General features: G+C 37.3%; 1 protein-coding gene across 1 annotated transcript; it reads left to right on the top strand.

Moving 5' to 3' along the window:
- The first annotated feature begins 481 nt into the window (after positions 1-481).
- Positions 482-10,548, top strand: LOC107601292 (receptor activity-modifying protein 1-like). The gene is made up of 6 exons (XM_016293434.1): positions 482-604; positions 1,213-1,277; positions 1,974-2,031; positions 7,806-7,835; positions 8,011-8,176; positions 8,271-10,548. Exons 1-6 carry the CDS (start codon positions 550-552, stop codon positions 8,518-8,520), a joined length of 624 nt encoding a protein of 207 aa, XP_016148920.1. The 5' UTR covers positions 482-549; the 3' UTR covers positions 8,521-10,548.
- The last annotated feature ends 14,403 nt before the right edge of the window (positions 10,549-24,951 follow it).

Below are 24,951 nucleotides of genomic sequence, written 5' to 3'. Positions count from 1 at the left end.
CAGCTGGTCTTACACCAAAACATCATACATCACATCATATATATATTCTCTACTCTACATGATAAACAAATGAGCCAAACTAAAAGCAAAATCTGGCTCATGCTTTGTTAATTCAAAAAATAAATAAAAGTTTCCAGTCCATCCACTCAGACTCTCCTACTGAAACTTACTGAGAGTAGTGTTAGAGGAAAAACATCTCAAATGAATGTACACAACAAATATGCTGTTAAACTAAAGTGTACAGTGACAAACACACATATTTTATATGACAGACAAATAGACAGAAGATAGATAGAGAGATAGAGAGAAAGTGACAGTGAAGATAATGTGAATGAAATTTAGAGAGAAATTTAGATGATGGCAACATTGGGACATATTAGACCGCCCGCCCCATCTGTAATGTCTCTCCATTTGTGAATCCACCACCCCTTTAAGGAAATGAGCACATCCTGTTGTTTTAATAGAGTCTTCCTGTTGAAGAGTTCATACATGTGATTTTTGCAAGCTGAGGTGGACAGACAGATAGAACCACCACAGGATTAATGCGTAATGGCGCACATATCTATATCTACTTCGAAACCAGCAGGGACTCTTCTGTTTTGGGGTGAGTATCTGTACCTCCAGAATAAAAGCTTGGTTTAGTGTGCTTGAAAATTAAAATCAGAGGCAATCTCCAGAAGAAAATTCTTATTAGCTATCTTCAATATTGTAAAAATTTTATATCTGAATTTTATATGTTTCTAATTGATAATTCAGAATATTAATTCTGGTTTAATTATGTATAAGAATATGTAGTGTGTGTATATATGTATACACACACACATGTCAATAATTCTGTTATAATCTATTAATGTTAATTGATCATTTCAAATAATATAACTTTATTGCCCTCATGACCACAAAGAAATTATAATGGAATGTCATGTAAATTATGCTGCTGACTTCTTTAAAATGATGCTTTAAGTTACTATATGGTAGAAACAGATAAATTAGACAGCTTCTGAGGAAATGACTTTCATGATCCAACTGCTCAGGACAAAGGGAGGATGTTCCATGCCTCTCTCTTCATCTACTCCCTTCCTGCATCTTTTCCCATGCCTGTCAATATTCCCCAAACTGCTGGAATTTGCTGTCTTACAATGACAAATAAGTGTATTTCTGAATATTAGTGTAATTCATGTAATCCAATGTTTTTTGTTTTTTTCATGATAGTCTGTCTGTGTCTAATGGTCTCAACACTGCAGACCCTGGTACCAAACGAACAGAAACAAACTGTGGTGAGTTGTGTTAAAGGGATAGTTCACCCAAAAATGAAAATTCTGTCATTAATTACTCACCCTCATGTCGTTCCAAATCTGTAAGACCTTCTTTCATCTTCAGAACACAAACTAAGATATTTTTGATGAAATCCGAGAGCTTTCTGACCCTGCGTAGACAGCAACGCAACTGACACGTTCAAGGCCCAGAAATATAGTAAGGGCATTGGTAAAATAGTCCATGTGACATCGTTGGCTTAACAGTAATGTTATGAAACTACGAGAATACTTTTTGTGCACAAAGAAAACAAAACAAAAAAAGACTTTATTCAGCTATTTCTTTTCTTCCCTCTCACTTTCCACTGCAATTCACAAGAGGACCACGATGCATGCTTGTGGTGCTGCTAACGTAGAACACGTATGAGTCGTGGTCCTCTGGTGAATACCCTTAGTAGTGGCCTTGATCATGGTAGTTCCCTTGCTGTCTATGCAGGGTCAGAAAGCTCTCGGATTTCATCAAAAATATCTTAATTTGTGTTTTGAAGATGAACATAGGTCTTGCGGCTTTGAAACAACAAGAGGGTGAGTATTTAATGACAGAATTTTCATTTTTGGGTGAACTATCCCTTTAAAATTTAATTCAGTTTGCTCTAAAAGGTTGTTTTTGTAAAATATCCTCCGCATCTCATGATCATTTATTTTTCTTCTGTGCTCTAGAGACAGACTACATCAACCATGCCGACAGAAGTACAAACCACTGCATACACCAGAGCAGGTGAGTAATGCAGCTGTGTAAATATGATAGACATGTCTGCTAATTTCTTTGTTTTTCTAAGTTGTATGTCCAAATAAACCCTACTGTGAGGTTGTTTTCAGTGTATGGATTCAATTGAGTGCTTACTGAGCAGCTTAACAATGAATAGCAGACAATCAGCGCTTTGAAAGTTTACTGCTGCAAAGTTGTTGATAAAAACTGGAGAAAAGAATATTGTGTTGCAATTCTACATTGCGGTGAGAGATTTTGTTTACACTTTCGATCCCTTTTTTTCTATGCATGCGAGTGTCTCTGGAACAAAGAATAAACCAACTGCTTCAGTTTGAGATTTGAATAAACACATGGGCACTGGGGAGATTTAGATTGGCCTGTTGTTAGGAACCAAAAACAGATACAAAGTCTGCATTGTTCAAATATATATTTAAAATTTAATAACACATATAGCATGCTACTTAAAAATGCTGATTAAAAGAAAGCCCTTATTTCTCCACACTTCCAAAATTATAAATTATTTTATAAATTATAATATTTTAATTTCATATATATATATATATATATATATATATTTAATCTAGCTAACAAAATATATATTGTGTGTTTGAGTGGTCAAGACGCTACATAGGAGAAATCTACAGAAGGACAAACATTGCTGCAACACTCCACCAATCCAGTCTTTATGGCGGTGTGGCCAAACTCAATCCTCTCTTTAGTTAAGACACATGAAAAAACACTTGGAATTTACAAAAAAGCACCTAAAGGACCTTCAGACTCTGAGAAACAAGATTCTCTGGTCTGATGAACCTCAATTCTAAGCATCATGTTTGAAGGAAACCAGCTCTGCTCATCACCTGCAGAGTAGCATCCCAAAAGTAAAGTGTGCTAGTAGCAGCCTCATGCTGTGGGGCTGTTTTTCAGCGGCAGGGACTGAGGGACTCAACTTAGCCTTAATGAAAACCCAGTTCAGAGCATTCAGAACCTCAGACTGGGCAGAAGGTTTACCTTCCAACAGGACAATGAACCTAAGCACACAGCAAGAGTGACTTATAGACAACTGTGTGAATGTCCTTGAGTGGCCCAGCCACAGCCTGGGATTAAACCCAATCAAATAATTCTGGAGAAACCTGAAAATGTGCATCTGCCCCCATCCAACCTGACAGAGCTTGAGAGGTGAAGAGATGAGGAGAAGAACGGCAAATGATTGCAAAATGCTGATGAGCAAAGCTTGTCGCATCAAAAAAAAAAGACTTGAGGCTGTTAAGGTGCTTCAGCTAAATATTTAGTTATGTGTATGAATACTTATGCAATGTACTTATTTCAGTTTTTTATTTTTAATAAATTTACGAAGTTGTGACAATTCTGTTTTTGCTTTGTCAGTATGGTGTATGGAGTGTAGATTGATGTGGAAAAAAGTAATTTGAAGAAGTTTATCATAAGGCAGCAACATAACAAAATGTAAAAAAAATGAAGGGGTATGAATACTTTCGCAAGGCGCTGTATGTTTCATATGCGAACACATCATGTGCGAACACACCAAAAAGCGTAAACATCCGCCAATAGTTCTAGGAACTATGGAAAGGTTCCTCCAGTGCGAAATAACCTAACCTGACTGAGGTCTATTAGGCTATAGGATGTTTTGAGTTCTGAAACTCATCTTTACATATTGAGATTAACAAAAAACAAAAAACAAAAAACAAACAAACAAAAAATATATATACAGGTGCATCTCAATAAATTAGAATGTCGTGGAAAAGTTCATTTATTTCAGTAATTCAACTCAAATTGTGAAACTTGTGTATTAAATAAATTCAATGCACACAGACTGAAGTAGTTTAAGTCTTTGGTTCTTTTAATTGTGATGATTTTGGCTCACATTTAACAAAAACCCACCAATTCACTATCTCAACAAATTAGAATATGGTGACATGCCAATCAGCTAATCAACTCAAAACACCTGCAAAGGTTTCCTGAGCCTTCAAAATGGTCTCTCAGTTTGGTTCACTAGGCTACACAATCATGGGGAAGACTGCTGATCTGACAGTTGTCCAGAAGACGATCATTGACACCCTTCACAAGGAGGGTAAGCCACAAACATTCATTGCCAAAGAAGCTGGCTGTTCACAGAGTGCTGTATCCAAGCATGTTAACAGAAAGTTGAGTGGAAGGAAAAAGTGTGGAAGACAAAGATGCACAACCAACCGAGAGAACCGCAGCCTTATGAGGATTGTCAAGCAAAATCGATTCAAGAATTTTAGTGAACTTCACAAGGAATGGACTGAGGCTGGGGTCAAGGCATCAAGAGCCACCACACACAGACGTGTCACGGAATTTGGCTACAGTTGTCGTATTCCTCTTGTTTAGCCACTCCTGAACCACAGACAATGTCAGAGGCGTCTTACCTGGGCTAAGGAGAAGAAGAACTGGACTGTTGCCCAGTGGTCCAAAGTCCTCTTTTCAGATGAGAGCGCGTTTTGTATTTCATTTGGAAACCAAGGTCCTAGAGTCTGGAGGAAGGGTGGAGAAGCTCATAGCCCAAGTTGCTTGAAGTCCAGTGTTAAGTTTCCACAGTATGTGATGATTTGGGGTGCAATAGCTTCTGCTGGTGTTGGTCCATTGTGTTTTTAGAAAGCAACGTCACTGCACCTGTTTACCAAGAAATTTTGGAGCACTTCATGCTTCCTTCTGCTGACCAGCTTTTTGAAGATGCTGATTTCATTTTCCAGCAGGATTTGGCACCTGCCCACACTGCCAAAAGCACCAAAAGTTGGTTAAATGACCATGGTGTTGGTGTACTTGACTGGCCAGCAAACTCACCAGACCCGAACCCCATAGAGAATCTATAGGGTATTGTCAAGAGGAAAATGAGAAACAAGAGACCAAAAAATGCAGATGAGCTGAAGGCCACTGTCAAAGAAACCTGGGCTTCCATACCACCTCAGCAGGGCCACAAACTGATCACCTCCATGCCACGCTGAATTGAGGCAGTAATTAAAGCAAAAGGAGCCCCTACTTTCTTATGAAGTATTCTAATTTGTTGAGATAGTGAATTGGTGGGTTTTTGTTAAATGTGAGCCAAAATCATCACAATTAAAAGAACCAAAGACTTAAACTACTTCAGTCTGTGTGCATTGAATTTATTTAATACATGAGTTTCACAATTTGAGTTGAATTACTGAATTAATGAACTTTTCCACGACATTCTAATTTATTGAGATGCACCTGTATATATATATTTGAAGGGGAAAAAAGTAAAATCAAAAACTTTTAAAACATGAATACTACACTAAATGCTTTTTTGTATAGAATTAATCCATTGGTACTGGCTAAAGACAGTCTCACATGGTCAACCTGAGATCCACAAGCCCAAAAGTGTTACATAAACTGTTCCAGCCCTTCCTCGGCCCTGGATTCACTTCTTTCTCTTCCTTTGAAGTGAGTGAGCTGAGAGTTTGTTTCAATCACAGCTGAGCTCAAACCAAAAGTGCAGCCCTTCGAGCATAGATGGCAAACTCTGATTATATCGTTTCCCGAACTCGATCTGTTTAATATGACCCAGTTATTCTTAAAAGTGTCCGTTCCATCAAGCCGCCCTGCTCTGCCCCTAAATGTTCACTTATGTTTCCTGTTTGGAAACAGATGTGAAAAACGCAAATAAATCAGAACCACTGAGCCGACGAGGAATCAACCTGAGAGAAATGGAGTGTTTTCTAAAGGGGAAGACCCATTTGCAGATGTGCATCTGGCCTGGGTGTGCTCAGCCCAGAAATGATCCTCGCCTCAGGGAAACAGCAATCTTTAAACACAACAGTGCTTTACCATTTCAAGAGTCAGGACTGGAACTGAGAACTGGTTCTTATGCAGAAACAGTTCCATTCATACAAAAATACCAAAGGACTTTTGTGAAGCTTGTGAAACTTTTCTCGAACATGCATTCTTTGTACTACAAAAATAATCTGACATTTCCACTACTACTCATCACAACACCACTACTAAGGGTATGTTTACACGACAACAATGTACTAAAAACAGATACGTTTTTCCTTTGCATTTTTTAAAAGTTTTGCATATAGATGACAAATGTCAAAATGACCCCCGTTCAAATGAAAACGACTAAAAATTCTGTATTATGGTTTTCAAGTACTCACACATGCATACAGCCTGAACACGCTATATGCATGTACATTACATCACAGTACATTTGCGTTCCAAGGGGGTGCTTACACAACCTGTAAAGAGGGCCTACATGACCCCCTTTGGGGGCATGAAATTGCAAACATTTGAAAAAGAAAAAAGAAAAAAAAGTTTTTGAAAACAATGCCATTGTCATCTCTGTGTAAACTGCAAAATTTCTGAAAATGGCCATATGCATGCATATTACATGTTTACTAGGTAGACTATGTGCTTCTTTGATGTTTCTGTACAAAATTACATCACCAACTATTGGCCTGGCATGATTAATGCAGTGTTTTAGTTATTTTCATTGATAAGTTTGACAATGTTGTTGTCTGTATGCGAAACCTTTAAAAAATGTAAAGGTAAACTTTTCTGCTTTTAGCAGGCTACATTGTTGTCGTGTAAATCGATAGTGCAAACTTACACTAACAGATCCGATTTCCGAATGAATGATTCTTATGAATTGGTTATTTTAAATTAATCAAATTGTACGTTGAAAAAATATAGCGTGCTACAAGTGAGCTGGAAGAACGAATGACTCTTAATCGGTTTGTATAAGTGAATCAAAACCACACAGCACGACCCATGTGGTCTCTATTCCCGAACTGGTATGAAGTGGTTCTTTATCAGAAACACTTATGAATCAGTCGGAACGCAAGTTGATAGGCTACTTTCATCAACTCTAAATTAACCAAGAGCTACGTTACGATGTAGTAGTGTGACTAAGGCTTACTGTAAGACATAAGTAAACTTAGGTTGTAGAGTTAAAGATAAACATGAGTTTTATAACTAATGGTATTTAAAGTAAACAAATTCATAAATTAGCACAGTTATCGCTGAATAGACTTTTTAAACGTGTTTGTTTTATATTTTAATATTTAAGTCACTGAACGGTCTATTTTTTTGTATTTTTTCAGTTGAAGACTGACTGGAAAAGAGAGAGAGTCGTTGAGTGAGTGAGTGAGTGAGTGAGAGAGAGAAAGGCGGCCAGAGGTGGAGCATTATTACGTGGGAAAATTAAAGCGTTCTCGGTCAGCAGCTTTCTGAACATCTGGTAACCGTGATTGCACATGTGGTGACGGCCCATCACGCTTCCACCCGTCGCGTTTCCTGTTATGCCTCGCGTTCTTCTGTGTAAACGTTCAGACACATTCAGCGGCGGGTTGAGACCAGCTCGCCAGCGCTCGTTTGCTCTGATATGAGGGTATCGTTCAGCTTCTTATGCGTCTTTCTGTCTGTTATCTGTGGTAAGTTGTGTGTGTGTGTGTGTGCGTCGATAGAAAACTTCAGCTCTAATTTAACCTGAAATAGACACTGTATACAGTGCATGACAAATGCTTTGAAGGATGCAGATGACCAATATGGTCACAAACGATCTAATAGGATGAATGCGTCGTTTTTTGTCCTTTTTTTATTTTATTTTATTTTTTTACTGAAGCAAGTTATGTTTGTTATTATTTTTAATAACTAAAGGCAGAGGGTTGCATTTCATTGCAACATGTTTGGACACATCATGTGCACATTTTGCCTAATTATATTTACAGATGTGTGTATATGTTTATGTTTGTATTTATTTACAATAAATTTACAATTATATTTTTCAGATCCTGGCTATGGAGATGGAGGAACATTTGGTATGTACATTTGCTATCATAAGAAAGTTTATGTTAATGAACTAAGATAATTACTGTAGGCATCAGCTTGACTGTGACTCTTAAGATAAACAGAAAATTCCATTATGCATGACAGGATGATTCACATCAACTTACATCAAAGTTCATTATTTATTTCATTTTGTTTACATCATAGGCTGTGGTAACAAGAGCATCTGTGACACATACTGTTCATTTTGTGAGAACAATTTCTTGAGAACTCAATGCTATGGTTTTCTGGTGCAATTGTGTCAATATAATTTTGATGCTGCTATGGGGTTCATGAACAGTACCGACTGGTGTTCGTTGGAAAAAGTAAAAAGGTACATTCTAAGGATTCATTTTCAAATGCCATATAATACTAGATGTGTTTGATAGCAGTTGATGACTCTCTTTCTCCATCTGTTTCTCTGGCAGTGCATACAACAATTTCACTGTGTGTACTGAGACTGTTGCTGACTGTCTGCTGCTTCCCTGGCCGAATCAGTTGGTTGAACATACATTTGTGAAAATCCACACCACCTATTTTCAAGAATGTCCCTCAGAGGCACTGAGAGACCCCCCTCCCAGCATCATCCTTGCCCTGGTCATGACCCCCATATGCCTAATCCCTGTTATGGTGGTCCTAGTAGTTCTCAAGACTAAAAATGGAGACAGGAGGTCCTAGATGTCCAGGTGCAAGAATATTTTATGCTTATTCCTTCTTCTGCTCTGTTTGTTCTTCATCCGAGATGGTATCCCACCCCGGGATAATGTCCTGACTCAACGCTCCCCAGTGAATGTGCACCTGGCCGTCTCCAAGACTGACTAAACCAGGATGGAGGATGAGCATTTGTTCTGGGGGTGATGTCTGACTGGAAAATGTTACTGTACTTCAGTGAAATAATTGTTGGTTAGAAATGTATATTTATCATTAACATACAGCTAATGTGCATTACAGATATTTCACAGCATTATTATCTCCAAATTGCACATATACATTTTGTTGTCTTCAGGATGTAAATACATAATCCAATGAAATGTGAAATGGCAATGGAAAAAAGATTCAATCAAAAAGATTCAAAACAACAATGCAGAACCACAAACTCATTTGATTGTCCACTTTATGCACTGTAAGAAATCTTTAACCCATGTTTTAATGTAGATTTTTGATGTTAGTTAAGTGACAAGAGCTGTTTAGCTGACTATTAGAATGATGTCTTTGTGATTTCATTTCTATTTTGACACGTCATAAATATTGACTTTTTAAATTTATTATGACAGCTATTTAGGAATTAAGCATTTAGGAATCAATCTGAATGCATGACAAAACAAAGCCGACTGAAAGCCACCCACTTCAATAGGCAGCTTACTAAATAACTGTTAATTTATGTACGTTAATGACATGCAGGTGTCTCTGAAAAGTAAACATTTAAGAGGGAAGGGAATGTCAGAAAATGGAGATTTATATAGATTGTAATGCCCACTTTGCATTGTTAATTTTAATTTGACTGTGCCCCTCAAACAGAACTGCATTGTAATTTGCTTATAATATAATTACTGTATCAATGTAGTCACATGAAAGAGACTGGCATTAGTTTGTGTTTTATAATTATTTCCATAATTGATTATGAAGGATGAGTCTTATATTGAGACAAAACATTTTCAAACCTATGTCTGCATGAATATATCATATTTTGTTGTGTCTCTTAACATAGAAAAGGTAGCTACATGTTACTTGCTTGTCTGTGACAGAGCTCAAATATTCAAGCTCAAAATTCCCCTCACACTTCAGACAGAAGGGTGGATGTTGGAGTCTTAAGAGCAGAAAATGCTGGAATAGTGAGTGAAAAAGCTGATTGTCTAACATGTTCCAGTGAACTCTATTAAAGTCAATTAAAAGTACAAGATCTTATTTGTTTATAGCATGAAATACTGAAATTCTGATTAAATCACTGCCGGGAAAAAAACAGCTTAAACCATCCTAAACTGGTTTAATATGGTCTCCCAGGCAGCCTTGCCAGCAATACAAAACCTTAAACTTAAACTAGTTTAAGATGTGTTTTTATACTGCTTACTGCCTTAACTGTACAACATTTTGTAGATGTGAGTCTCTTCCACTGTAAAACACACACTCAAAGTCTTCAATGAAACATTGTGTTTGTGGGGACTCGGTTTGGCAGGGTGTGGTGGGAACGAGAGTAACCACCCCCCTCCTTTGTCTCGTTCTTCGGCTCTCCTCCGGCTCAGGTCAGGCCTTCCATAGGCCCAGCCCTCCTCCAGCAGCTCATCCAATCCGGCGTCAGTCTCACAGGTCCCGCGGGAGAGGACACACCTCACATCTTAACCATTCAGCCATTCACAGCTGGCCAGATGCTGCAGGCCTTCATTACTGCCAGATCTCACTGTCAGATCCCCGGCACTGATCCAAAACACAGATGCACATCTGTACCTTCCCCTGGCCAGCGACTTGTGCAATTAAGAGCTTACAGTTGCATTGTACAACACTACTCACGAGCTTCTGACAGACCCGTTTTATTCCTTTAAAACTATTACACACGGAATTCACATTACGGATAGGTTACATTAGCCTATATAAAAACTTGATTTGAATGCGTTTCCAAGTACAATTTTCAATAAAATTTGAATGTCCTGGCTTGAAGTTATGGACACTATTTTGTTTAGGCTATTCATGTTTCTGTCTCAAACTTTTTTTTATACAATCTTTTTAATTCAATGGACTGACAGAAAGGGAACGGATTGTTGAAAGGTTTTATGTGATATTGCTGCCACACAGTGGTTAAGTTATTCAAAAGCTGGAGAGATATTTATTAATATTTATTATTAAACTATTACTCTCTCAATGTCAGTTTGCGCTCTTGTTGATCTTTGTGCATGTGCGCTCTTTAAAAAAAAAAAGTTCCAAAAGGGGGTTTTCACAGTGATGCCATTAGAAGAACCAGTTCTGGTTCCCCAAAGAACCTTTCAGTTCTTAAAAGAACCAGTTTTTCTTAGTGTGAAGAACATTTTGATAATCTAAAGAACCTTTTGTGGAATGCAAAGGTTCCAAGGTTCTTTGTGGAACCATTGACGCCAGTAAAGAACCTTTATTTTTAAGAGTGTATCATGTATGTCATCATTAGGGCATTTTCTGCTGTTCTTTGCTTCTCTTATTTATGATTTTGTCAATGATGGTACATGGTTCAACTAAAATAATAGATTATTTGTCTTCAGTTTAATGTTCATAAAATGCAAGACAATCTAAAATACATTACGTCTAGTTGAATAAGTCTTTATTGAGGTTCTTATCACAGACGGTGGCAAAAGAGATCAATGCATTTTCACTTAGCATGCTTTTATAGCATGAACATGTAAATGCTGCTGAATCTCCAACACTGGTTTCCCGTCGAATCACTTCTGACCACTGGATGTGGAGTTGCAGCTAGTGGCTGAGTTAAGGATAAAGGATGTTGCATCTTTTGCAGTGTCACCTAACATTCCAACAAAGAAACAATGCTCGAGGTTGCTCAGATTAATGGATTGAAAAATATTCATGACATACCCAAAGCTGCACATGCTCCTCCTTTAACTGAAAGTCAATTTAGACAAAGACACAGAGCAGCCAACTTAACTTCAACTGAAACCAAACTGATGATAATTCCAAATAATAAATTATAAGGATGATGATATGGCTTACCAAAAGAAGAAAAAGCAACATACTGTAACAAGCAGCTTGGGGAGGAAAAATAAACATGTCTGTAAAATACTGATGGATTTACTTAATATATTTCACTTAAATATGCTAAAATCTGAATAATGTTCAATATTTCTTACTCTATGTCTTATTTAGTTGACTTAAAGGTGGGGTATGTATTTTTTCAAAAACGTTTTAGAAAACTGAGTCGAGCCTAGTACCAAACAAACTTGCTGCCAATCAGCAGTAAGGGGCGTGTCTATGCAACACCAAGTGCAGTTTATTTTGAATGGTGCACTGCATTTTTTTTCAGATATGCTTCTGAGCTGGTTTTATAACTAAATTCATTGTGATTCATAGGACAGCTGCAGCTGCAGCTGCATTAGCTACAGTGGCATAATTACATATAATATTATATATTATATATAATTGTATATGCAGTTAAACAAATACAAAGCTAAAACATGATGATGACTTGACTTGAACATAACATGTACATGAATAACATGAACAAAAACCTGAACATAAACATGGCGCAACAAACATGACAAACGTGAGGGCTTAAATACATGGACACGGGGAAACACATGACTATAACAACCAGTGAAAAGGTGAAAATGAAAATAAGGCAACAAGACAATGAATCAATGAATTAAAAGATATGAAAACATGAACATAAACAAAACAGGCACCTAAATTGATAAGACAATATTTAACAATGTATTTTTTTTTTTACATTCCAGAGTACTTTCTATTCACAAAGGGACTTCTGCGCTTATAGAGCAAATACAGAGCCACTTCCCACCTCCCAGAAGTGGGTAGTAATGCTCTACATTTACTATGTTACATTTGCTTCAGTAACTTTTTGGAGAGTATGTTTATGTCCATTTACCACCATAGTGGTGAGTTGTGTTTAAATTTTCCTGATAAGTATAGATATACATTTTTATATGATACCATCACTGTGCCACGGTACTCTGCCAATACTTCAAAACCAATGTTTCAACAGAGTGCATTTTAATTTGTTTTTTAGCAGGATTTAAGCAGGATTTCAACTATGCACTATCTTGCATGTGTGGACATAATAGGGAGAAAACATCCTTAGTGTAACACATATGCTTTATTTGCTTCTTGATTAGTCCTTTTGTTGGCTACTTCTTATATTTCTATTTGCAGTTTTTGCACTAGTTTAGTACATTACTCACCTGTGGCACCATTTCCAACAAAAGAAGAAACAGGTCCAATCGAACTACAAACTTGTAAAGAAAGAAAAGAAAATTAGCACATTAAAGACTTAAATCACATAATAACCTGAAAACAAAGCTTAGAGACACTTACTGAAAGAATTTTCACCGTTTTTTGCTCCTGTTGGCAAAGCCTTGGAAAGACATGCTTGCAGCTTCAGCTTGTATTGATAAAACAGACTACACTAGAGTAAAATAATCTGTTAAATACTTATAAGAAATGAAACCAAGACCAAACTACAGACTGGTTGTACAAGAAACATACACCTCCCCACCTACTCTAATAATGTATGGAGTAAATTATTTATATAATAACAATAATACAATCATACAACTAATTTTCACCATTACAACATTTTGCTTTCATACTAAAATAAAAACTAAAATAAAGTTGTTGTTTTTTACTATTCTTCCAGGTGGAATTCACTTCACACACAGAAGACTAAAACACATTTATTTAAAAATAAATACATGAATACCTATGATCATGTTTAAAGTCTTCTTCATGTCTTCTTCAGTTTGATTGGTTACACTCATACAGGCCTGACTGCAGCTGGACCATCCCTCTATAAGTACACAGTCTCTGTTGTAACTATATATAATTATGCCACTGTAGCTAACGCAGCTGCAGCTGTCCTATGAATCACAAAGAATTTAGTTATAATACTAGCTCAAAAGCATACCTGAAAAAATGCAGTACACCATTCAAAAGTTTGGAGTCAGTATGCTCAGCAAGGCTGCATTTATTTGATCGTAAATAAAGCTGAAACAGTAATATTGTAAAATATGATATTACAATTTAAAACAACAGTTTTCTATTTTAATAAATGTTGAGATGTAATTTATTCCTGTGATGCAAGCTGAATTTTCAGTAGTCATTACTTCAGTCACATGATCCTTCAGAAATCATCCTAATATGCTGATTTGCTGCTCAAGAAACATTTATTACTATTATCAACGTTGAAAATGGTTGTCTTGCTTAATATTTTTGTAAAAAACTTGATACATTCTTTTCATGATTATTTGATGAATAGAAAGTTCAAAAGCATTTATTTGAAATAGTAATCTTTTGTAATATTGTAATAGTGTGAACTGCCATTTCTGATTAATTTAATGCATCCTTGCTCAATAAAATTCAAGTTTGTTTAATTTAAACTTTTGAACAGACATTTTATTTTAGGCTGTATTTTATTTTAAATCATGACCAATCAGTCAAACAAAAACTACTTGGACAAGAAGTGACTCCTTTTTTCTGAACACCTCATATAAATACACCTCTTACTAAAATGTCTGTGTGTAGAATGCTACACAGAAATTCATATGAAATCACTTTTGTTGTCCAGTCAGTTACTGGTATTGTCTTCAAATTTTCATGGAAATGTATTCAGAACCTCTGAAACCCTAAGAACAGAACATTGGCTCATCATCATGACTAAGTCTTTTGCCTTTGGGCCATCTCAGTTCCTGTAAACCATCAACATACACAACCGTTTCTTTTTGCTATTCTTTTGAGAAGATGGGGTTATCATACATTAAGGGTAATAAAAGACAATGAAGTGTCAGGAGCAGTGATTTAGCTAGAGAATAATTTTCCACCTTTAGCAGCCAGAGCTCATCGTAAGAGACGTCAAACAATGTAAAATGCACCTGAACATGAACTGTGAGACCTTTAACATATTTTTTACATTCCCTCTTCAAGACGGACGGATCAGTGAAAACCACAAAATGAGTAATGAAATGATCTCTGGGATACTTACAGTAAGCTAGCACAAATGGAAACAATAACAGACACGCTGAACGCATGATGAGCTCATGTAGTTGAGCAGCACTGAAAGTCTTCATCTCACATGCACATTGTCCCACATTATGTGGATTGTATCACTATTGATCCTGTAATTTGATTGGTCAAGCAGCTTTATGGGCCACTCACATAAAATGCATTTTTGCATTTAAAAATGCAAAGTACTGTTTTTAGAAAGCTATGTCATACACAAGAAGCTGCAAACGGTGCATTCAAGCCCTCTTCGGAAGTTTGTATTTACAAGTTGGGATATCATATTTATGATTGGTCAAAGCAAGAAAAAAAATAAGCAAAAATGTTTTTAACTCTACTGCTACAAAATCATCAGTGAATTGCCATGCAATTTTCTTTGGTGGGTAAAAATATCCAAAATATCCAAACTTAATACTAAATTAATCCTTTGTTTATTGAACTGTCATTCTGTCATTATGAACCGTTAGTTTGCATATCGGTATGGCAAATTACATGCAGCCTAATCCTTAGCAGAAACACAATATTGCTTAAACAGGAATGACTGCCCTCTATGGAGGCTGACCACATTGTTTTCCGACATAAGAATGTTTCCTGTTAATGAGAAGAATTATTTTTTGTCTTTCTGTTTTGGTCTCCATCTGATGTGAGCATATTTCCACGTCGTCTGAGAACTCAAGCAGAAACTTACGCTATTATTTTGACTAGACTGTGTTTGCTGCAGCATGAGAAGCCAGAGGAAGTGTAGGTGATCTGCATCTGGTTTACCACTGCATGGTTGTTGCTCTCAGCCCATCTGGTGGAGGCCGCTTTTTCGCGGCCAGCCAGAAGCGGCCCAGCCGAATGCTGTAATTGAGAGTGTAGAGGTGGCAGGGGTCCAACTAGAGGAAACAGTCTATCTCCTCACTACACCGTTGGAATCGTGAGTCACCTCCCACAACATCTTATTCAAACAGGCCGCCTGTTTTCCTCAGTGGAGCTCGCTGTTGAGGCCTCTGAGGAAGCTGTCTCTATGTTTCTGACACTCAGATGGGCCTTCCCTTCCTCTGTCTGCTCCTTCCTTCTGTTTTGGTTTGGGATGTGCTCACGCGTTACGTTCCATTAGAAGGGTCCAATAACAGGACAGAAAAGCCATGAGGCTCAAGGTGCTCATTTTACTGAAAAGACAAATTTTGTTATAATTTACTTCAAGCTTATGTACGTATATAGTGCATTAGAAAGTATTCTTACTTAAGTATTCATATTTTATACTTCAAGAAATGTCCGATACATGCTCTATTAACACATGTTGTTCATTACTACTGCAAATAATTTTGACTTGCCCCACAGTTTGTAAAAATAATAATAAAAAAATAATGTACAGTCAAGTCATATTTATTTATATAGCACTTTATACAATAGAGCTTGTTTCAAAGCAGATTTGCAATCTTAAGCAAAGCTAAAAACAGAATCAAATCAGGCTGATGGCTCGTTAACACAAACTAATGATATTCACAGTGTTAAACTACTTGGCACAAGCTGATTGGTTCAAGTTGCATATGCAGCCAATGAGCTTACTGCTTTACATTTAAATGGCTGGTTAGCATTCACTAGAGCATTTCACAGTGCACTTTCAGAGTACTCTGAAACACTCCACCTTCCCCAGCTCCACCTGTGTAGATCTGCTATGGGTTATTATATGTGCTATTTGTGCAGCAGCAGTATGTCTTAAATACTCACAGCACTGTATTGGCGTATACATTGGCAGTAGCAAGTTCCTGTACTTGCTTTGCAGCAGCAGCAATAATCTATAACAACAGCAATAACCAACAGCAGCAGCAATTCAGCAGCAGCATAGCAGATTTATTCTGCCGAGACCAAATATATTAACGTTGTCATATCTATTATTATGCTAAAATCTTCAGAGAGTTGTTATAATAGAACTGTCATTCCAATTGTTCACAAGAACATACAAATTATATTAGGATGTAATATAAGGTATTAGGAATGCGATTATTTATATTGCATTAAATACCCATGCTTGAGTTGAAGTGACTGTCCTCTGTCCTGTATAGGCATGTTCAGTGATGAGGTGTTCAAAGCAAGTATCCTGAGACCACATGTTAAACCATACAACTGACAAGGCAAGGCATGGCAAGTTTATTTATATAGCACATTTCATACACAATGGTAATTCAAAGTGCTTTACATAAAAGGAAGTAAAATAATCATAAAAAAGTAATCACAACAATAAAACAAGGAATTTAAAAATTGATTTAAAATTAATTTAAAACCGTTAAAAATAGAAAATGATTATATATAAAATACAGTGCAATTAGTTCAGACGTAGCACAGTGCTCATTCAATAAATGCACAGCTAAACAGATGAGTTTGGAGTCTGGATTTAAATGTGGCTAATGTTTTAGCACATCTGATCTCTTCTGGAAGCTGGCTCCAGCTGCGGGCGGCATAGTAACTAAAAGCGGACTCCCCTTGTTTTGTGTGAACCCTTAATATTTCTAACTGACTCGATTCTAATGATCTGAGTGGTCTGTTAGGTGTATATTCAGTGAGCATATCTGCCATGTATTTAGGTCCTAGGCCATTGAGTGATTTATAAATGAGTAAAAGTACTTTAAAATCAATCCTAAATATAACTGGAAGCCAGTGTAAGGACCTGAGGACTGGTGTGATATGCTCAGATTTTCTGGTTATAGTCAGAATCCTGGCAGCAGCATTCTGGATGAGCTGCAGCTGTCTAATGGTCTTCTTGGGAAGGCCGGTGAGGAGACCATTACAATAGTCCACCCTGCTTGTGCTAAAGGCATGGACAAGTTTCTCCAAGTCTTGACTGGAAACAAAACATCTAATTCTTGCAATGTTTTTGGTGACGATAGTATTGCTGATTTAGTTACTGCTTTGACATGACTACTGAAACTAAGGTCTGTCTCCAGAATCACACCAAGATTCTTGACTTGATTTTTAGTTGTTTTACCCCTAGAGTCAAGGTATGCATTCACCTTGAGAACTACATCTTTGTTTCCAAATGCAATGACTTCAGTTTTCTCATTGTTTAACTGAAGAAAGTTCTGGCACATCCAATTGTTAATTTCATCAATGCATTGGCAGCGGGAGTCAATGGGGCTGTAGTCATTTGGTGATAAGGCCAGGTAAATCAGGGTATCATCAGCATAGCTGTGATAGGCAATTTGGTTATTTCTCTTTATCTGACTTAGTGGGCGCACAGGCTAAACAAGAGCGGTGCAAGAATTGAGCCTTGTGGGTCTCCACATGTCATGGACGTCTACTTAGACTTATGCTGTCCTATACTCACATAATAATCTCTCCCTTCTAAGTATGACCTGAACCAATTGAGAACCATCCCAGAAAGCCAGACCCAGTTTTCCAGTCTCTTTACAAGTATATTATGATCGACAGTGTCAAACGCAGCACTGAGATCTAGTAGTACCAGCACTGATATTTAGCCAGAATCAGAATTTAAGCGAATATAATTTATTATCATAATGAGCACTGTCTCTGTGCTGTGATGCGGTCGGAAACCAGATAAAAAATTTTCCAGGTATCCATTTAAGTTTAAGTAGTTGTTCAGCTGATTAAAAACTACCTTTTTCAATAATCTTGCCTATAAAAGGAAGATTTGATATGGGTCTATAATTGCACAATATGGTGTTATCAAGATTGCTCTTTTTCAGAAGGGGCTTAACAACTGCAGTTTTCAGGGAGTTTGGAAAAGTCTCAGAAAGAAGTGAGGTGTTCACCACTTCTAAGAGATCTGCTTCTAAACAGTTAAGCACACTTTTGAAAAAAGATGTGTGAAGTGTGTCAAGATAGCAGGTTGACGATTTAAGGTGCTGTAAAGCAGACATAGTAACTTCTTTTTGAAGTTGCGGTCGAATCTGTCTGACCTCTGCATAACTTGAGGATGTGCTAATCGCCTTTCTGATATTATTGATCTTCTCAGAAAAGAAGGAAGCAAACTCATTGCATTGGCTGTCGGAGAGCATTTCACTGGGAATCTGACTTTGGGGGTTTGTTAGTCTCTCAACAGTAGCAAAAAGAGTGTGAGTGTTGTTTATAAGGTTTGAGAAGAAGGTCTGTCTAGCTCTGGCTAGTTCCACATTGAAAGCATGAAGGTTGTCTTTATACATGCTATAATGAATTTCAAGTTTCGTCTTCCGCCACATCCGCTCAGCTTTTCTGCATTGTCTTTTCATACTCTGTACTGCTGTTGATTTTCTCCAAGGTGATTTTTGACAAGCATACAACAGTCTCCAGATGTCATGTTTTAGGTTTACGGTAAGAAATATTTTAATGAGGTTGTGCAACATTGTATAATCATGTAAATTATCCCTCTCTCCATAGCAATAGTCAAATTGTGTATTAGATTGTGTAATTAGTGTAATTAGATTGCACCACAGACATTTACAAGGAGTTTAAGAAAACTAGAAAACAAGAAAATAATAGTAGAGACTCACCTGTTGTTGACTTGTTGTCCAAAAGCACACTATTCCTGTTAACCTGTACACAGGCTCTTGTAAACAAAACCAGCAGGGGAAATTACAGCTTACTTCAATATTTTCAGCCAAACAGAAAAACTGTTGTGATCTTCATTTTCGGTGGACAATGCCAAAAGCACAGGCTAGTGACTGAGCATACAATCATCTCCTCGAGTTTTGGAGAATTCTGGCTGTAAATGTATGCATCCCTGAATATAAACATAATGCAGTATAGTTAGCCTGCCATGCAATTAAGTAATCAACACACAATAAATCATGAGGACAATTCCAGTGACTGTGAAAGTCACCAACTATATGCATGATATGTATGATTCAGATATATATACCTGTCCATATTTTGAGGCTTTTTGGAATAATGTTTCAGTAATTCAAAAATGATCCTATAAATCCATTTCTTTATGAAAATTATTGCATTTCTTTTTCAAAAATGGTTTGTCCATAAAAATTCCACTGTCATCTGCAATGACCATTCATTAAGTGTGGAAACAGGCTGGGACAGCAATCATTAATGAAGACAGAAATAGTGAGCAATGTTTCACTGTAAAAACACTTATAAGCTGTAAAGTTCCATTGCAAATGAAATGTTTTTGTGGTTGTTTGCTCCAAAATCGCCATGTTTAGATGAATATTAAATGTTACTACCAATCAAAAAGACCACTATTCTCCTTTCTTACAGATGAGACATTTGTGTTTAGGTCGGTATAAGATGAACCAAGCAGTGATCAGAGAGCCCCAAAGCTGCTCGTGGGACAGAGTGATATGCATTCTTTATTGTGGTGTAACAGTGATCCAATATATTACTGTCTCTGGTGGGACATGTGATGTGCTGTCTGTATTTTGGCAGTTCACGGGAGAGATTGGCTTTATTAAAGTCCCCGAGAATGATTAAAACAGAGTCCGGGTGTTGTTGTTCTGTGTCTGTGATCAGATCAGCGAGTTTCTGTAAAGCGGTGCTCACGTGTGCTTGCGGAGGAATGTAGACACTGACGAGAATGAATGAGCAAAACTCCCGCGGCGAGTAGAACGGCTTGCAATTAATGAAGAATTAATTCCAGCTGTCTTAATTTTGATGACTGTCTAGTCGTTGAATGGAAAATAAAGACAGAAGCTTATGTCATAATTCCACCATATGTACAGGAATGAGGGAATGGTTTGAAGTGGATGTGTGTCAGTTACAGTGCTTCATTAAAGCATAGTCCCCCCCCCAAAAAAGAAAAAAGACAGGAAATAGGAGGGAAAAGTGGGGGGTAATGGGATTGGGAAATGGGATTTAGTCACAGCTTCTAAAAGTTCAAATGAATCCAAACAATAGCAAATGTACTACTTCAGCACAGAGAAAAACTTTAACTGCTGGACATGAACATTATGCAATCCCATAGAGCAGCATGTTTGACATGCTAGCCCTTATCTACACACTCACATACTGTACACCTAAATACATGACACTTCTCAATTACGGCACACCGAGATGTTGCATTCCTCACACTGGTGTCAGTTGTTCTAATCCCTGGTAAGGGGCATCCAGTTTAACCAGCTTCTGCACCTCAAAAGGCAGGGTTGGGCTGCTTTTCAAGAGTCCTTCTATCGATCTGACCCTCAGTGCTGGAGCAGACACAATAAGTGAAGGATAACAACACTGTAAAAAAAAAAGTACTTAAAATTTATGGTAATAAAATGGCAACTGTGGTTTTAAATTAAATTTACAGTTAAATACCATAATTTCATTAACTGATATAATGTTAATATACCAACCTATTGGAGTACTGAAATCTGTTTTGTATCTTTATAATACACTGATAACCACTAAATGCAGGTGGTGACGACGAAGTCACATGATGAACCAAAGCCCATCACAAGCAGCTTGTTTTTGACAACAGTGTCATTCACACAAAAGCTAAACACCATCATGGTAACACACATGAAACCTACTTCAGCACAGAGAAAAACTTTAACTGCTGGACATGAACATTATGCAATCCCATAGAGCAGCATGTTTGACATGCTAGCCCTTATCTACACACTCACATACTGTACACCTAAATACATGACACTTCTCAATTACGGCACACCGAGATGTTGCATTCCTCACACTGGTGTCAGTTGTTCTAATCCCTGGTAAGGGGCATCCAGTTTAACCAGCTTCTGCACCTCAAAAGGCAGGGTTGGGCTGCTTTTCAAGAGTCCTTCTATCGATCTGACCCTCAGTGCTGGAGCAGACACAATAAGTGAAGGATAACAACACTGTAAAAAAAAAAGTACTTAAAATTTATGGTAATAAAATGGCAACTGTGGTTTTAAATTAAATTTACAGTTAAATACCATAATTTCATTAACTGATATAATGTTAATATACCAACCTATTGGAGTACTGAAATCTGTTTTGTATCTTTATAATACACTGATAACCACTAAATGCAGGTGGTGACGACGAAGTCACATGATGAACCAAAGCCCATCACAAGCAGCTTGTTTTTGACAACAGTGTCATTCACACAAAAGCTAAACACCATCATGGTAACACACATGAAACTGAAATAATGCAATAAACATTCATTTAACAACATTAGTTGTAACATACAACCCTTATATACAAAACTGATAAGAAAAAACTAAGAAGAAACATGTATTTCAACAAAAAAATATCAAATTTGAAATGTAATGCAGGAAATCTGGGAATGTCAATTTACGGTTATTCACTGTAAATTATACGGTAGTCCAAAAACAGTATACTACCGTAAAATTACATGTAATAGCCAATACAATTTTTCACCGTATATAGTAGAGGAGTTTACCGTTAATCATTTAATAACTTTTTAATGTAGCATTTTTACAGTCTTTTTCTGTTAAATTCACGGTCATTTTTAAGAGTTAAAAGGATTTTTAAAGAGAAAAACTGTTCTGTTCTGATAAATAAATAAATATGCAACCATTTGCATGGTAAAAGAAAGTATGAAATGGACTGTATTAATTACATGTTTACCTTGCAACAAAAACACAGTGCAGTGAATATTTGGATAGCATGAAACCAGTACAATTCAGAGTATGCGGACCTATTTTGGTTCTGTGTTGGTTTGCCACTCGGTGTCCACCCCACTTTTTGTATTTTTAAAACTACCTTTAACTATTTCTTTCACACAAATTATGTTGCTCCATCAATGTTCAATTAACAAAAAATTTATAAATTCTGATATCATACCCGAAGTCTTATATTTTGGGACGAACAAATAAATAAATAACTTTCTGTCAAGAATACCAGTAGCCCCATTGAACCCCACACAAAATGCCATTAGAACCACCTGTAAACAGCAACTCCCATTCCTTATTTGCCATAAAGCATTTCCCCTGTCCATTAAAAAGCAGCATGATGTGTGGAAGGATGGGGTTGGGGGAGTTTACAGAAGCAAGACCTGAAGGAGAGCGGGGTGTGGCCACGTCTGCGGCGCTCTCATTTCCTCCAGGGTAGTGTCTGTGGTACTGTGGCCTCGGCACACGTGGGCTGGCGCGACGAAAGAGAGCAGGGAAGATAGTTTTACACAGTCCAAATCTTCCACCCACCTGGCAGGCCAGCCCTCATAAACAGGACAGCTACACAAACCTGGTGTCAGACTGTAGCTTTGACAAGACTCAAGTCAGAACATAGGAGGCTGGCTTGCAAAAAAGGGGCTGAAACATACACTCAGGCACAACTACTGTCAAACACACTTACACAGACAGGAGACTGGGACACAGCTGAGTTCAGGGAGTAGGGATTTACTACAGGAAGTGAAGTGAAGAAGAGAAGAACCTGGATGGACACCCTCTGCAGTCTCAGTGGCCTGGACCCTCTCTGGGTGAGTCTCAGATAACTGAAGGAGAGGGGATATGCAACTCTAATGAGATAAACTCAATCAATTCAATAGCCATTTAAAACTTAAGAAGTTCAACAGATATGAAGGTTTTAAAAAATAACTGCTTGCTAGTGAGATAACACAAACTGTGCCTAGTCACCCATTTCTGTTATTTATGCCCCTTTATTCTTGTAAGTGATCATGGTTTTGACAGTAACAGTCATTTGAGGTGAGTCATGCATTTCTCAACCAATGATTCATTAATTAAGATTGAATGCGGGACCTTAAATGTTCAGTTTTAAGGTTACGCTGTTTAATTCACACATAACCTGTGTTACATGTGTGAGAACATATTTTGCGATTGCGTAAAAAGATTATTTGTGTGCTTTAACTTCTCAGGGTGTTTACATTTAAACAGCCGTACTCTGGTATCATTAAGAGTGCAGTGCATGTAACTGTACTTTAGCCAATATTTTGAACAATGATTACAGATTGGATGATAACCAGTGTTGGAATTCAGGTTAATAACAAAAGATTAATGCTCTCCTTCTCTTATTTTGCATAGTATAGTAGGTCATTTAAAATCAGGTGTAGTGATATTGGTGTGTGTGAAAGAGCCAAGCAAATGTTGTTCCAGGCCCTGTGCCCACTATAAGGTTCTCCATGGTACAGCGTACGCACTTAGCAATATTTACTATTTCACAATGATGGTGGAACAGATGATGCACATTCAGTAAGTAACTGACCGCATTCTGTGGATGATTTCAAAATGCTACATTTGCATCCCAGCTAATATGAAACATTCTCAGGACATTCTCAAAATTTGTAACCTAAATGTTCTTGCAGTAATGTTACAAGAACAATATTTCAATGTTATCAGATATACAATGTTAACATGAAAATGATTCATACATTATCAGTCATACAAGACAGTTCAATATATGAATGGGAGAAACTGCAACCGCCAATACGACAAAAGTCCCGCCTTCTAAATAAAAGAGCCAATGGCCAGTTGGCACAGTCATCGCATCACTGCAGCTGCCATTCCCATAGAAACAGTCAGTGTCCTTAGACATGACTGGGACTACACATTTTTAATGCTATTTCAGCTTCATAATCAACATTCATTAAACCGTTCATGTCATATTTTTGTAGCAGTTTTAAAAAGTTATGTAAATGTGGCTTTTGAATGCAGTATCTGAGATTTAGTTATTTTCTCATTTAGATTGTGTTGGTCTTGCGTGCCTGAAATAGCTGCCCGGAGGCATTGCAAATGTAGCTGTTGAGTGAACCAACTTTCCTTGAAAAGGACTTTTGTTGATGTTTCATTAGTTATAATTGCTTATTTAATCATTTTACTTTGTATTTTACTGTTGTTAGAATGTATTGTTGTCCAGTCCTGTGTAACCCAATGAATGTTTTCCAGAACATTTGTATAATCAAGGAAAACGTTCCAGAACTTATGAAGATAACATTTTCATAACATAATGGGTACATAAGAACAACATTCTTAGAATATTAAATCGTTTGCTGGGAAAACATGTGGAATGAGATGAAGAAGTCAATGTCGTAAGCTCATGTCCATTGAAGCATGTCTGACAGCAGCAATCTGGCTGAACATTAAGTTAGACTAACTTGTTATGGCTAGCGTGAGAGATTGTTATTAGCTTCCAACTGGCCATTTTCAAAAGAAGTGACCAGAGATTTGTGAATTGTAAGCCATCCTCATAAATGTCCTCCAAATAAATCCAAACATCAGCAGTGTCATTTTTAAACTGTTTTTAAACGTTATTTGTGCTGACCGGCAGTCTGAACTCCTACACTTGCAGGAAGGGTACACACACCACTCTGAATCACTTCCTGAGACTGTGGTTGCCATTGGGTTTAGACCAGTGCAAACATAGTCTTGGAGGATGCCGGACGGGTAGAAGCTGGTGTCTGTATGCTCCATTGAACTCCCTGTGGAAAACTGCGACTGTGACTAGGCTCTGCCACGTGAACGAGAATCTCTTTCCCTTCCTGGGCCCAGACACCCCCCTCATAGATGAGGACATATCCTGACCAAA

The sequence above is a fragment of the Sinocyclocheilus grahami genome, unplaced genomic scaffold, assembly GCF_001515645.1.
Source record: "Sinocyclocheilus grahami isolate Dianchi unplaced genomic scaffold, SAMN03320097.WGS_v1.1 scaffold302.1, whole genome shotgun sequence".
In the NCBI taxonomy this organism is placed as follows: domain Eukaryota; kingdom Metazoa; phylum Chordata; class Actinopteri; order Cypriniformes; family Cyprinidae; genus Sinocyclocheilus; species Sinocyclocheilus grahami.
The sequence above is the reverse complement of the archived record's forward strand: the minus strand, read 5'-3'. Positions and strand labels throughout refer to the sequence as shown.

Bases quoted from the DNA above. Each gene is read 5' to 3' on its own strand.
- LOC107601292 (XM_016293434.1), top strand. From the start codon at position 550: ATGGCGCACATATCTATATCTACTTCGAAACCAGCAGGGACTCTTCTG. The intron at 7,836-8,010 runs GTATGTACATTT...TTTACATCATAG, and splicing joins TGGAGATGGAGGAACATTTG to GCTGTGGTAACAAGAGCATC. The intron at 8,177-8,270 runs GTACATTCTAAG...TTTCTCTGGCAG, and splicing joins TCGTTGGAAAAAGTAAAAAG to TGCATACAACAATTTCACTG.